The following is a 15,975-nucleotide window of genomic DNA, read 5'->3' on the forward strand; positions in this document are numbered from 1 at the left end:
CTTAATCTCTTTAGCATCTCCCATCAAGGTTGATTCAGGGTAAACGTATACAGTATACCTTATTGTTTATTCTTTTTTTTTTATTTTTACCCGTGCGTTTGCTTTATATTTAGAATATATGTTTACCATATAAAATTATCCTAGCGAGTGTATATGCACAGTCATAATTTGCTAGGAGTTAACCTTCGTTGGTGGGGAGGACGTGGCCCAACCCTCTGAAAAGTCAAGTCCCGGCTTTAAGCGGGTCTTGGTCCGTCGATGACTAATTGTTAACATTTTAAAAGGAGCCTGTTGAGGGACACAAGGTCCAAACCAGGCGCCTACTGGTTCCATCGGTCCCTGAATACATGAATTTTACCCCTTTATCTTTTCTTAATGGATACTACAAATAGCAAGAGTCCACGCACTAACTGTCGTCTCAGACGAATTGAAAAAAAAATACGAGATCGGCATGTTATACTCCCAGTTCAACCCTCTTGTATATTAAGTCTGCATTGTCTCCTATTGTAAGCGTTGTAAATAAAATCTAGTTGATATTTGCAATGTACCTGTGTTCCCCTATTCACATTCCCTTAATTAATGCCTTTAAGGAACACCTACGAATCTTTCTACCAGAAAATTGTTTTTCCTTTTTGAGAGAAGTAAGAATCAGAACATTTTGTAATTATCAAAAATCAGTGTTAGTTGATAAAGAATTGGTTCAGTTACTGGTTTGTTATAAATATAGGAGTTAAGTTGACAGAATGTTTTCTCCTCAACAATACTTTAATTATGACAAGCTTTAACACAAAAATACAAATGGGTCATGGATACTTGCTTCTAAAATTCAGGATTTTTTGATGTTTTATCGAATTTACTCTCCCGTTGAACAATCGCCTTTCACAAAATAAACGAAACGACTCCCTGTATCTTTTGTTTAATTGCTTCCCAGGAGGAAACCCTGATGTGACGTCATCAATTTCATCTTTGGAAATCCATAAAACTATTTAAAACGAGATACTACAATCCCCTTTAATTTCCTTCAATTAAAACTAGTCTGCTCCGAGGCACGATATATGAGTTATTTTTTTTCCTGGTGTATGTACAGGGCTTGCCCAACAAAGCCGATATAGCTTTCGACTAATCCCCATTTTTTAATGGATACTTTTATTTTGCAATATTTGCTCTCTGCTTGGCGAACTGTTTAATTCCTCATACTGTGCTAGGTACCTGCAATATCCCGGAGGAATTTCGTTTTCAAAAATGGTATGAACCAACCTAAAAAAAAAAAAAAAAAAAAAAGTTTGAACCAACTAAAAAAAAAAATGGAAAAATTAAAAGTTTGAGGTAATATCATACTTTGATCTTTAACAAGATCGGAATGCTTGATAAACCTCAGTTTTTACGATAATTTTGGATATTTGCTCGTAGAGTTTCCCTTTAAGTGAAACTGATAACACATTTCATTCGTAACCGGAAATTTATCATGCAATGGAATATGATACAGTAGATTTTGTAGTTCCTTCTTATTGTTAGCTTCTTCTCATTTATCCTTTTCAATTGACCTGTTTTATTGAGTTTTAATTTTTTCGTTAGTAAATGTAATTTATGAATGTAATTGTCCGCTTTCTAATTTATTTTGGCAGTGTTAGTTATAAGTTTTTAATCTATTAAACTCCATCTCCTCTTTAAAGACGTCTTATAATTATCTTTTTTGCCAGTTTTTCCCATTATCGTATCTCTCTTACACCAAACATCGAATTTCCTTTTCTTATCATCTACATGCCTTATCATTTCTTCCCAAAGTTCTTCCCTGCATTTCGAACTTGTTCTCCTCTGCTTATCGTTATCATTATTCTCCTAAGTTTATATTTTGTGTTTTTGGTGTTTCTTCATCCTTCGGAAAGGCCTTATATTTCGGTCTCCTGGCTGCAACATTTCTTTTTCTTGCCTGTCAGATATTTCATCGTCAGTTTCTTGAATAACTACGATGAGTGTTCAGTATTGCAGCCTTAGTATTTAATCTCTCTCTCTCTCTCTCTCTCTCTCTCTCTCTCTCTCTCTCTCTCTCTCTCTCTCTCTCTCTCTCCATAGTCTTTTCCAATACACAATGTTCTTCACTATCATGCCCTCCCATCTGTTGGTCATCTCAGACCGCCATTTGTTTGCTCCTTTCCATTTTCTGTGCAGTTCACCAAAATCAAAACCGACCGCCAAAAATTCTTGGCATTCTCTCTTGCCTCACTCTAAGATACCACCCAATGGGAATTTTTTTTTCTTCATCTCAGCATCTCCCTATAACAACGAAGTGAATGTTATTTATTTTACATATAATATGATACTCAATTTAGGTTTCAATTGAATTTCTTTCCTATTATCTGTTCCCTAGTTTGCAATTTGGTGTTCTTAAAGGCCCTGGAGCATGTGATGCCCTTCTTACAATCTCCAATGCTGTACAGAAATCCCTTAATTGTGGTCAGGAAGTTCGTATGATTGGCCTTGATTTTAGTGCTGCCTTTGACCGTGTTAAACATGAGACCCTTGTTTTTAAACTCAAACAGTTGGGAGTGGGTGGGTCGTTTCTTAGCATTATTAATGAATTTTTAAGTAATAGATCGCAAAGATTTGTTTTTGATGGGTACCATAGTGAGTATAGGAATGCGATATCTGGTGTTCCTCAGGGTAGTGTTCTTGGCCCATTACTTTTTATACTATTTACACTTGACATGTGGTTTGATCTAGAAAACAGGCTTGTTGCTTATGCAGCTGATGCTACTCTCTTTGCATCAATTCCATCTCCTGAATGTAGATCTGGGTTTGCTGAATAAGTATGATCGTTAGTAGTTCAAGGACCGGGGCTCCTCAACATCCTGATCTCAGCATTGATAATGTTTCAACTTTGTACGACTCTTAAAATTTTAGTTGTGATTCTCGACAGCAAATTTTGAGATACACATTAGCTCTGTGTCTTCTCCAATTGCACAAAAAATTGGCATATTGAGAAAGTCTTTCAAGATTTTTGGTGATCAATCTATTCTGATGAAGTGTTTTATTTCTTTCATTTTACCTTGTTTCGAGTATTCTCCTGTCTGGTCTTCAGCTGCTGATTCTCATCTTAATTTGTTGGACTGAATCTTACGGTCTTTTAATTTTTTTATTCCTGATCTAGATGTCAATCTTTGGCACCGTCGTTCAATTAGTTCGTTATGCACGTTGCATAAGATTTTTTTTTTAATTCTGACTATCCTTTTCATTTTGATCTTCCTGGACAGTTCCACCCTGTTCGTAATATCAGGTAATGCAGTTAATTCTAATAGTCAGGCCTTCTCCATCATGAGGCTCAATACTACACGGTACTCTAGAAGTTTTAATCCAGCTGTGGCCAAGTTGTGGAATGGTCTTCCTATTCGGATAATTGAATCAGTGGAACTTCAAGAGTTCAAACTCGCTTACATAAGTCCTTTTATAGTTTATATATCAAATATCTGTTTTAATGTTGTTAAAGTTTTTAAAATATTTCATTTTAATTTCCATTACTTCTTACATCGTTTATTTATTTCCTTATTTCCTTTCCTCACTGGGCTATTTTCCCCTGTTGCAGCCCTTGGGCTTATAGCATCTTGCTTTTCCAACTAGAGTTGTAGCTTGGTTAGTAATAATAATAGTAATAATAATAATAATAATAATAATCAGGTCCTTGAAATGAAGTCTCGCCGCTTCAGTATCCCAATATTATAAGCACAGTCATTTTCTTCTCGGCTATATATCAATAAATTATCCGTAAACTCAGTGTAGACATATTCACACAGACATAAATCTTTTCACGCAATGTTAATTCTATGTTCTTCATAGAATGAACATTATTTAAAAAATAAGTTTGTGTGATTATGTGTACTATGAGTTTACTGATAATTTATTGCCCCCCCCCAAAAAAAAAAAATATGTGGTCTTCCTAGGACACTAGAGCATATACGAATTTGATTCTTATGTTAATATTTTACGAAATATGTTTTGTGTTTATTACTGCTATACTAAAAGGGAATATCCACATAAAGTACAACTTCAGGAACGTGATACGAGGAAAAGATACTTATGAGATTCCTACAAATTCAAAACTTACTGGACTCTTAGAAGTAATGACTTACCTACATATTTTCTAAGCTTCATGGTTTTTTATTACCCAAGATCTTTGGCTAAATGTGATGAAGATCAATCATGAACTGTAGATTTGATTCATGCTCCGAATTTGAGGATTTACATAAAATAAAGTAAAGTTCAAGTTACAGGTCAGGAAAGTCCTATTACTTGAGCTCTCCTGGATGGTTATTCTTGGCGTATTGGGGGCAGTGTATTTACCACACGATGGTTATTGTTGGAATATTGGGGACTGTTTAGCAAAGGGACCAGGCAGTTTATCAGAAGCAGCAATTGGTGCATTACAGAAAATCCGTAATATTTTACTGAACGAAATGTATGCACACCTAAAAGGGTACTGAAGTGTCCAGACATCTGTGGTTAAATCATTTTGCTGGGGAAATTAATTTGTGGGCGCAGTAATCTGAGGGAAGTCTAGAAATAATCTTATCTTGAGGCTTATCAAAACATTTTAGAAAACGGTCGAAATTATTCTGATGTTGAATATAACCTTAAAGGAATTGAAACATTATTCATTCTATAATGGTGAATACAATTTAATAATCTTATCTTAAGGCTTATCAAAACATTTTAGAAAACGGTCGAAATTATTCTGATGTTGAATATAACCTTAAAGGAATTGAAACATTATTCATTCTATAATGGTGAATACAATTTAATAATCTTATCTTGAGGCTTATCAAAACATTTTAGAAAACGGTCGAAATTATTCTGATGTTGAATATAACCTTAAAGGAATTGAAACATTATTCATTCTATAATGGTGAATACAATTTCACAATATTCTAGGTACTGTTCATGGCTTTTGCACGCTGTAGAATCATTAACGAAAACGGAGAGACCAGTACAGTTAAATTGAAACAGAATCTAAAATCAAATGTGTATACGTTGTCAGTTTAATTGAGGGGTTTTGTGAGCCATCGTGACCTTTTCACTCCAGACTCGAGAGCGAGCAAAAACCTGTGAAATAAAATTACCGAATAAAAACATTTTCTTTTAAAATAAAATAAAATTCTTTTAAAAGTTTTTTTTTTTTTTTTTTTTTTTTTTTTTTTTTTTTTTTTTTTTTTTTTGCGAAGGTGGAAAACAAGAGCATTACTTGTGAAGTTTATAATTCCCAGAGGCATAATCCGTAGAGTTTATAATCCTTTGAGACCATGATCCTCAAAGTTCATAATCCTGGAAGGGACAGCGGCATATTATGGCGATATGTAGTGAAGGGACTGGGGTGTTCGTTATTTCCTTTTAAGCATACGGTTTTCGTAGAAATCAAGTTGTTGTTGTTGTTTTTTTTTTCTAGGTATGTTTCTCCTTAGAATCAATAGACAAATGTTTCAGATTCTCCCATGATATAGGTTACTATTGTCTGTTCTAAATGTTTTGATAACTTATTCATGAATCAAAATTTTTCAATCTTCAAGGACCATAGATTAATAGCTTTCCAATATAATATTCCTCTCTCTCTCTCTCTCTCTCTCTCTCTCTCTCTCTCTCTCTCTCTCTCTCTCTCTCTCTCTCTCTCTCTCTCTCAGTAAACTTTATAATAGATATTACTGACTAGTTTTGACAAGCTCTAAAAGCTCCTTCTAAGCGTATTGTCATCAAATAAACAAAATCTCTGCAGCCTTTGTAAGGAATTTTGACATTCCCCATGAAGGATATCATTTCCTATTTATACAGTGGAAAGAAGAAACAGTCTCACATTGTTCGAACAATTTGTCCTCCTAATTTATCTACTTTCATAAGCAGTACATACACTAAGAGGGATAAACAAAAGTAATTTAGCGTTCCTAAGAAAAGCGAACTTAACTTTCCTTGGATTTCATAATAAAATGAATATATTATCCGAGATTTATAGAAAGTGGAAATTAAAATCCCGCCAAATTCAACGGAATTTAGCGTCTTTAAGCTATTGTATGCGCTGTGCATCTCGCATCTAAATATAGGTTGAGTTGAAAAGCAAGGGAAGGCAATAAGGTGTTATTCATTTGTAAGTTTGAAGATCTTGAAGCACTTAGCATTCATCATCACCTTAAATTATTATTATTATTATTATTATTATTATTATTATTATTATACTTGTCTTAATAATAAGGTACGACTGACATCAGTGTTCAAGATTTTATTTAGGATTTTACTTATTATAATTATTATTATTATTATTTTTATTATTATCATGATTTTTACTATTATTATTGAAATTATATTCATTACTATTATTATTATTATAATTATTATTATTATTATTATTATTATTATTATTATATAATAATAATAATAATAATAATAATAATAATAATAATAATAATAAGTAAAATCCTAAATAAAATCTTGAACACTGATGTCAGTCGTACCTTATTAAATGAACACTTCTTTCACGGCGCCTGAAATAGATTGTGTATTAATGTGCTACTTTGTAATTTATTTACATATTTTTCTAATCCGTTTTCATCCCGTTAGTCACAGTGTAGTTTAATTGCCTTATGTTGCACTTTGGAAATCATGACGTAATATATAATCATTACACTACTGATTTAATAACACCTTTGATAAGGGTAAATCTGTCTATAACCCGCGATAATTTCAGTTTTGACAAAGAAGACAGTTTAGTTTTCTCTGTCTGTAAAAAGAAATAAAATAGAACAGCTTTCACTTGCAAAATAAAAGTTATCTTTACACGGAAATTAGTTACCTTACAGGGGTATTACCAGTTCAATTTCGTGATATGAACGGCATTGGATTAAAATCATTTTTCTATATCATTGATAGGAGACCCTCTGGTCACGTAGAAATATAACTATAAAAAGAAAAAAAAAAGAAACTAGAGAAAGGAGACTCTTCGCTGAAGAAAAATTGATGCCACCTATAAATCTAGTAAAATGTACCTCGCTGTCTTTATGGAAAAGGAAATTGGGCTGGGTGGCTAAATTACAACTCAAATGTATTTGCTGTTAATTAATCTATGATTAAAGATATATAATATATAACGGGTTTTAATTCTATACTTTAAATCGTAGCAAGGTCATCGAGTATGTCATGGATTTACTGTTAATTAATCTATGATTAAAGAAATATGATATATAACGGGCTTTAATTCTATACTTTAAATCATAGCAAGGTCATCGAGTATGTCATGGATTTGCTGTTAATTAATCTATGATTAAAGAAATATAATATATAACGGGTTTTAATTCTATACTTAAAATCATAGCAAGGTCATCGAGTATATCATGGATTTACTGTTAATTAATATATGATTCAAGATATATAATATATAACGGGTTTTAATTCTATACTTTAAATCATAGCAAGGTCATCGAGTACTATCGTACATATTTGCCTTTGGAGCATGAACTAAGTTTTCTATTCTTTTAAGCGTTTGACATTTGACAGTTCAAAATATTGATATCTGAATGTAAAATTAGTTTCTGAATACGTGTCACCGTTCTTTAATGTGTTTTTTTTTTTCATGCAAAGAATATCTAGAAAATATTAATTATTTTAGATTTTTATAGTAGAAAAATTAGTTAAGAAGAATCAGGTAATTATAGTTTTTTTTCTATTCAAGGAGACAACAAAGTTAAATGAAATTCAAATATTTGGGGTCTAGTAAAAATCCCTGGCATTCTAAATAGAATGACTTTGAATCTAAAACGAAAACTTAAAACGAATCCAAGCTAATATCAAACAGGGTAAAGCGCTAAAAATATAATACTCTTTTGAAAGTATTATTTTGAATCTAGCGAAATAGTTTGTGAAACTGGTGAAAGACTGAAGAAGAAACGAGGGAGTGACCCATTTAAATATAAGCCTAATAACATTTCCATAAGTTTGTATCCCCATTCAAAAGTAGCCTTTCTGAGTGGGGATACCTTAACGTGGTGAAAGGGTTTGTGTATCGCCATGATCACCAAAGCTGTACTAGTCAGGACCACCCACACTAGGTTAGTTTGCTGTTAGTGAGACGAAAATCTCCTACCATCACCAATCCGCACTGGCCAGTGTGGTGATGAAAAACGGCCAAACCCCAGATATGACTAAAGACATGTCTGAGCCCTTTGTCCTGCAGTGGCCTAGAAACATCTGAATAAATAATCAAATAAGTATTAGAGCAATGAACCTTAATTGTCCTAGATATATTTGCTGTTGTGGAACCTAATGACAACTTAGGAGAAGAAGGTTTTCAGAAAGAAAACCTAAAATTGATAGACTAATATTATTCAGGGAACAAGAGAATATTTTTCGATCATCCTTGCTAAACAAATTATGCACATCTCTCTCTCTCTCTCTCTCTCTCTCTCTCTCTCTCTCTCTCGAGGAGGAGGAGGGTCCTTGCTTAGCCATAAAATGGAAGAGTTCATTAAATCAGGCCACATGACCTGATGCTGGATCCTGGGAGAACATTCAGTACCAAGGTGCAGCTACCTCTCTCTCTCTCTCTCTCTCTCTCTCTCTCTCTCTCTCTGAGGAGGAGGAGGGTCCTTGCTTAGCCATAAAATGGAAGAGTTCGTTAAATCAGGCCACATGACCTGATGCTGGATCCAGGGAGAACATTCAGTACCAAGGTGCAGCTAGGGGAGGGGAAAAAAAAAGTTGCATTACGAAATGCATAAGTTAACACTGTGGACAACAAGATGGAAGAAAGGGAGCGGGACTGATAAAGTAAAGTGTAAAAAGAAACGCGGCAGAACCCCCCCCCCCCTTACGTAATACCTACAGTTCCCGGCTTTAAGTGGACTGGGCACTACCCACCAAAGGGAACACTTAAATTGGATTAAATTTTCTCTCTCCTAAACTAAAAGGAACAAAGCTTCATGACATTGAATTCAGGACACATTCCCTTGAGACTTTATACGTTGCTGCTCTGTTTCATCGCCCATTGGAGCTTGAAGAGTGTCCCTACATGCTAGATAGTCTTTTTCATTAATAGGAAATCTTACTTTATTTCCATGTAATGAATGTTAGGTTTTGTAACTTTTCACATTATTTAGTTTTAATTAGTCTTTTGTTATTCAGCATTGACAACTTCGAGATTGTTTTTTGCATGCATTTTATAACAATTTTATAATCCTTTTCCATTTATTCTTAAATCTTTGCAGATAAGACTCATTATATAAAACGTCCATCCTGGAGTATATCCCAAGATAACATTGAAGGACCTTATCCTCTAGACAAAATAAATCGGGTGGCTTTCTTCCTCCTTTTAATAAAAGGTAAGATATATGCCCAATTTATATGTATATAGATATTGAATTTAGTTTGGCCATTACCATAACCATTATATCAGTAAGCAACTGCAACTTCAGAGATTTTCAATACTCATCCTTCCTTACACCAATAGAATTATTTTTGTTTAAAGATGATATTCACTCAAAGGTAAAATCCTATCATTCAACTGAGACGAGTGTTGACGCCAAAAGTTGGACATTTTTGTTACAGATTTGTATACCAATGCCTTTATTGGGATTATGTCCTGTTTTTCTCTTATATTTCTAATGTAAGTGATCCGTCAAAAAATACCTTATTTAAAAATCCGTCAAAAAATACCTTATTTAAAAATCCGTCAAAAAATACCTAGTTTTAAAATGAACACAGCACCCCACTCTCACCAGGGTCTGTCATTATTTTCGGTTAGAGTTCTCTTGCTTGAGGGTACACTCGGGAACACTAATTTTTCGTCCTCTTGTTTTGTTAAAGTTTTCATAGTTTATATAGGAAATGTTTATTTTAATGTTGTTACTGTTCTTAAAATATTTTATTTTCCCTAGTTTCTTTTCCTCTCACTGGGCTATTTTTCCCTATTAGAGCCCCTGGGCTTATAGCATTCTGCTTTTCCAACTAGGGTTGTAGCTTAGTAAGTAATAATAATTAACTTGAAACCAATATACAACTTTGCACTGCTTCAAGTTTTAGAAATTTTTGCTTGAGAATGAATCCACTTGGCTATGATGAATGACTTCTCGCTTAAAATAAAAATTATTGGGTAAAAAGACCAACATCAAATACAAAAACATCCATTAATTTTAATATAAATCATACGAAGTACATGTAGTTTCATATGTAAAATGCCTCTGGAGTAAGTCCAATACTTACACTTATACATATACAATACTAACAATCACTGCGAAAAACACAGCCACATACAGCAATACAGTCTCCTTTAACTCTTTCACTTCTGTCTGAAGTCTAATTCTACAGTAATAATCTGTATTTAACAAGAGATCTATCTATAGATATACATAGAAATCATTTGATTATTTGATGCTACAGTAATATCATTATGGATAAACATATCACTTTGTAATTTTTTAAATAAAATCGCTCTTGGATTCCTAATATGAAAAGTGAAAGATCGTTAATAATTGTAAATGATATGTTATTTCTTATGATTACTACAACTTCAAAACAATATATAACAAATTGTAACTATGAACATGCAATGCTTACCACAAGCTGAATCAATTAACAATAATAGATCTGCATAAATAAAAATACTATTTCTATGGCAGCTACTCTAAATCTGTAGTTTCTATGTAAATATTATAAAGTTCCATGAAACTAACATCACTGATAAGAAATTGTGTAATCAGTATGCGCACAAGAAATATTTTAACTTAATAAAATTCTTAGAATATGAATATCTTTATCCTATACTAATAGTCTTTCATATATGCTATGTTCAAATATAACACTTTATATATCATGGCAAGTAAAGGAACAAAATGCTTCATGTCCGTTTGAGTCCATTTATCAAGATTTCATCGTTTTCAAAGTTTATGGTAAACTGAGTAATCTTCAACAACCATTAATCAATTCACTGCCTGTTGCAAATGATTGGATCATGCTTAGAAACGAGACTTTCATTGATAGTATTAAGACTTTCATTTATGTAACCTTGCTTGTCCAAATTGGCTACAATCTCTGATGCCTTAAAGAGTTCATTTTCTTTTGACGATTTCATGCCCTCCTCAGCTCTAACTAGATGGTCATGGGCATTTTCTTTTTGGAAATTCCGTTGTTCTGGTTTGTTGACGTGCGAAACTTCTGTTTCCTTTGGAGGATTTTTGGTTTCTTTCTTCGAAAGGACATTTCCAAACTTTTCGTTAGGTAATTTTACTGTGCCTTCTGTATTGCACAGGGACGCTGTTATTGGAGTAACTGGTTCTTGCACTGTACCATAATGAGCTATATTTCCAATGTATGTGACTAGATTATTGTAAAACTGGAAGGCTGCCTCATCTGTCATTTTTGTTGTGTAGTAATCAACAGAGATCATGAATTTGTCCCTAAATGTGTGGAACACCAGAGTAAAGGGATTGCCTGTAAGCTCACTGGAAACAGAACGAAGAATATCTGAAATCTCAACAGGACCATCATACGTTCCTGGAAGAATATGCTTGAGATTTCCCATATTGGTACTAATCATGTGATTGTCCGTTCGGTTTTTACGGCCACGTTTTGTCAGCTCATAGTTAGCGTGGAGCAAGATGGTTGATGGTCTGAACAAAGGCGAGTTCTTGATGGGAGCATAATGAACATTCAAGCTATCATTGAGATTCTTGTGGAACACCTTTACCAAAGACCAGAATTGTTCCTTGGTCTTAGCTGCACTACTTTGGATCAACATTTCTTTTTCTTCTAGTGATATATGACATCCAGAAGCATCTTTCATTTCTGCGGGGAAATACCTTCTCATATTGATGCAGTTCACACTGTTTATTCTTGCAGCATCTACTCTATATTTTGCTCGTTGCTTCACTGTTTGCAGCAAGGCCAAGTTAGCTGTTGCCATAATGCAAGAGTGAACAGTGACTCCAGCAGCTTTGCAGTGACTTATCAATTCTTTAGTCTCTTCGACTGTGAAATTTGCTCTTAAAATCTTTGTAGCAGCTACTTTTGTTTGAGGCTGCACCAAAGCCCCTCCAAAATACAATTTGCTACTGTAGTCCCTGATAATAGCATCAAACATCTTAGACCAGAAGTACCTGAAGACGTAATACCAGTCTTTCTTTGACATGAGAGAATCACACTTCGCTGGAATAATAGGACGCAACGGGACCTCGTACACTCTGCCAGTCATGGAAGCATTAAGGAGCTCCAAAGTGTCTCTGCAAAAACTCATGTTCGTGTGGCCATCAGTGATGCAGTGATGAGCTGTGAAAATTAAAGCAGCTCGGTGAAGACTATCCGGAGATTCTTGAGGTATTGGAACAAGCCGAGCTCCCCATAGTGGACCTTTGGTCATATTATACTGCTTGTGAAGTATCGTATAGAAAACTGACATGACATCGGCTTCTACCACTTCAAAATCATACACAAATTCATCCATTCTTTTGAACCAGGGCCTCATTCCTCTCCATTCTACACAAACATGCAATACCTGTGTCTTCCTGAAAGTTAAAAAAAAAAACTGCTTTAGTAATCTGACCAAAATTCGGATATGACCAAATTATACAGAGAAGATAGGAATAATGATTACCAATTTCTATATCATAATAAATGATGTCCTCTACTGGTTAACTACATAGCCATCATAATCATTGCTAAAAGATCAGTACAATTCATATTTTTTTCATTACACAAATGTATATCTCAGGAATGTAAAGCAAAAAATTACTTTTAATATCAACTATACTATCATCACAAGTTATGAAGCTGAAAAAATATAACCAAGACCACCATGCAGTATTTTATCAAAGTTAACTGGTGTGAAAACCAGAACAAATCATGGAAAGCCTTTAGCTTACATTGCAACCTCGCGGACAGCTTTTTTCACTTCTTCTGGATCTATTGGTTGCTTGGAAGTCAACCAAACTGCTTGTGATGTATTAAGACTTCCATACTCTCCTCCTATTTCCATGAAGGTTTCCAAGTTTCCCAAAGGTCTAATCCAATCTCCTGGAGCTGGCATTATGAGGTTTGACTCACCTGCAAAATAAATCCTAAATCAGCATCTTTAATTTTCCATAAATTTTGAATCAAGGTCTTCAATATATAAAATCTATAGATTACTAAAAATTATTATAATGCAATTTTCCTTTGAAACTCTTAACTCCTGGTAATTGTATCAATTTTAACGGCTGTCAAGCTTTTGGAAATTAGACTTCAATTAAATTTCATAGTATCAATTTCTTGCACCACAACATTTTATAAGATAAGAACGATCAATTAAAAACTTTTGTCCTATAGAAGACTTGGTAACCACTTTATGGGCTCTAAGGGAATGCTAGAAGACATCTAAAAAAAGAATCGCAAATATGAATATTTGTGATACATTAATTGTTATTAATCAAAATATACATATATATATATATATATATATATATATATATATATATATATATATATATATATATATATATATATATTCCACCCGTTGCTTGCTTTAAAAGACTATTTTCAATCACAAAAACATTATTAAAAGTAACGAACCAAAAATTTGAATAATTACCTTAAACCCTCACTAGAGAAGGCTACAAAACCCTGAAAAGCTCAAATATTTTTGATGAAATTCAAGTCAGGTTATTCGGGTCATGGTAAAAGTTAAAAGAATTACGGAGAGAATGTGGCTATGTATCTTTTTTAAAAGTCCAAACGATTGAGTTACAAAAAGAATTACAAAACCTCCAGCGAGGCGTATACTGACAGTTGGCTACTTCTTTATGAAAAAAATTAAATAAAAAATGTCAAATTCTTAAAGCAAAACTCAAAACGTACTGTCCATGATAGACTGTAGTCTCTTTCCAAATCTACCTTATATTGTTTCAAAAGTAATTTCTCAAATACTTCTGTTATTTAGTAAAGTTGAATTCAGATTTCTTCAAATAATAGAGTACATTATAGAAATTAATATATAAACTGTACAATATGCTTGAATAGAATAAATACAGTATGAAATTTTTTCTGTACGGGCCTAGTAAATAACATGCATAATCTTTTGATATGCTGATATAGGACCCATAAAAATTGTACGTAAATATTGTATAAAACGATACAATACGTTTAAGAGACAGATAGAATGAGCTTTATCTCTTACAAGTTATATAATTCTTGAATTAATTACGATGGAATACCCTGACTTAATCAGCAAAAATCTTTTTAAATTATATAACCTCAAATTATTACTGAAGCCTATCCTAAGGAAACTCGTAAAAGATATATTGTCCGTAATCTGTGAAATTTGATCTAGCCCGGGTAGTTTTTCAAATTCACATATTGCCCTTTTCTAATAAACTCGAAATACAATCCAAGGCGGGACAGCAGGAGTCGTTTGGGAGTTTTGCATATAATAAATAGATGCCTTTACAGTAAATTACATCAACAGTAATTTGGTAGTTGAACACAACGTGTATATAAGCTTTTCATAGTTATAAAAAAAAAAATTGCGAAACATCACAATCATCATCAATAGTTAGGCAAGACTATTTTACGACCATTTAATCCAGGTCATATTCACATTACCGTCAAATACCCTTTACACTTCATTGAAACACGAGCAGGCAGTCAATCATAACGCATCAAACAGCATTTAAAAAAAAAAAAATTAAAAACCAAAAACTGGCGAGAGCGCGACTCGCGAACTTTAACAGATTATTTACGACAGTTCACACATGAAAATATTAACTGGTTGCTGTGCCATATAATTGCCTCTTACTCTTGATTATGGTTGATTAGCAATTTTCAGACATTTCATCAAGTCTATCTAGCCTTTGACCATTAAAGTGCAAATTTCGCGTTAATTATTCCCACATTCGATATCTGTTTGGTAATGCTATTCTTCACATATGGACTTGTGGCTTCAGATTGAATTGGATGCATCTATGAATTTAGACTATAAAACCTGAGTTAGGGCTTGTGAGACCATTTGGCACCAAAGTACAACTGTGGGGGGGGGGGGGGGTGGACCCAGCAGTTAAACTGAAGTAAACGTTAAGAAGCTCGACAGCAAAGACGGAGAAAGGGAAAGGGGTATATTAAGGAAGTGCAGCTAGGGGTCCATGGAATGGTGCAAAGACCCTTAAGGAATGCCTATAGTGGGTCGCTCGAGGTGCACTACCAGCACTACTTCCAGAAAAGGTAATACTGACTGACTTGTTATATATAAATTACCTTTTTTAATGTTGATGTTTTTAATTTTTTTTATTTCAATTTTTCAATACTAATTATTTCGTTCATTTATTTCCTTGTTCCCTTTCTTCCCTGGGCTATTTTTTCCTGTTGGGCCCTTGGGCTTAAAGCATCTTGCTTTTCCAACAGGGGTTGCAGCTTGGCTAAAAAAAGGGTATTCAATTCTTGACAATCCTAAATATAATAGGATAATACTTATAAGGCAAGGCTGGTTATAAAATAAATGTAAAATGCAGACCTCGCAAAGATTAGAATTTAAACGGAAGAAAAGTTATTCTTGTTTTTCACATTTTCCCCTTTTCTCCCCCTAACCACAGCAATGACGCCCAACAGTGAATAAAACTTTTAACAATATTCAATACTAGGTTAACATTCACAGTGAATTTAACAATTTCTCCAGATCGTTTCAGAGAGAGAGAGAGAGAGAGAGAGAGAGAGAGAGAGAGAGAGAGAGAGAGAGAGAGAGAGAGAGAGAGAAAGTAAAAAGTGCTATTAATTTCTGCAATAAGAAAATTGTTTTGGGGAACTAAATAAATTCGTTAAATAAGCAAGTCATAAGCAATGAAACCTATTATATAAAGTATCTTAAACTCATGGTCGCGATTATTATCTCAATATACGACACTACCATCAGGAGTAATAATTGGAATAAAGTTATAGATGATTCTAAATATCTTTGCTTTAATATACTGTTATTAGAGTTACCTAAAGAAG

General features: G+C 33.5%; 1 protein-coding gene across 6 annotated transcripts in view; it reads right to left on the minus strand.

The window, feature by feature from the left end:
• Positions 1-10,134: 10,134 nt before the first annotated feature.
• Positions 10,135-15,975, minus strand: part of LOC137619568 (uncharacterized) — a 106,874-nt gene continuing 101,033 nt past the window's right edge. For all 6 annotated transcript variants that reach the window (XM_068349709.1, XM_068349706.1, XM_068349708.1 and 3 more), the window contains 2 exons: positions 12,882-13,062; positions 10,135-12,524 (listed from right to left, as the gene is read on the minus strand). In XM_068349709.1, the coding sequence (XP_068205810.1) occupies positions 10,949-12,524; positions 12,882-13,062 (1,757 nt within the window). In that variant the 3' untranslated portion in view covers positions 10,135-10,948. The remainder of the gene's footprint in view (positions 12,525-12,881; positions 13,063-15,975) is intronic.

The sequence above is a fragment of the Palaemon carinicauda genome, chromosome 26, assembly GCF_036898095.1.
Source record: "Palaemon carinicauda isolate YSFRI2023 chromosome 26, ASM3689809v2, whole genome shotgun sequence".
Classification (NCBI taxonomy): Eukaryota; Metazoa; Arthropoda; class Malacostraca; order Decapoda; family Palaemonidae; genus Palaemon; species Palaemon carinicauda.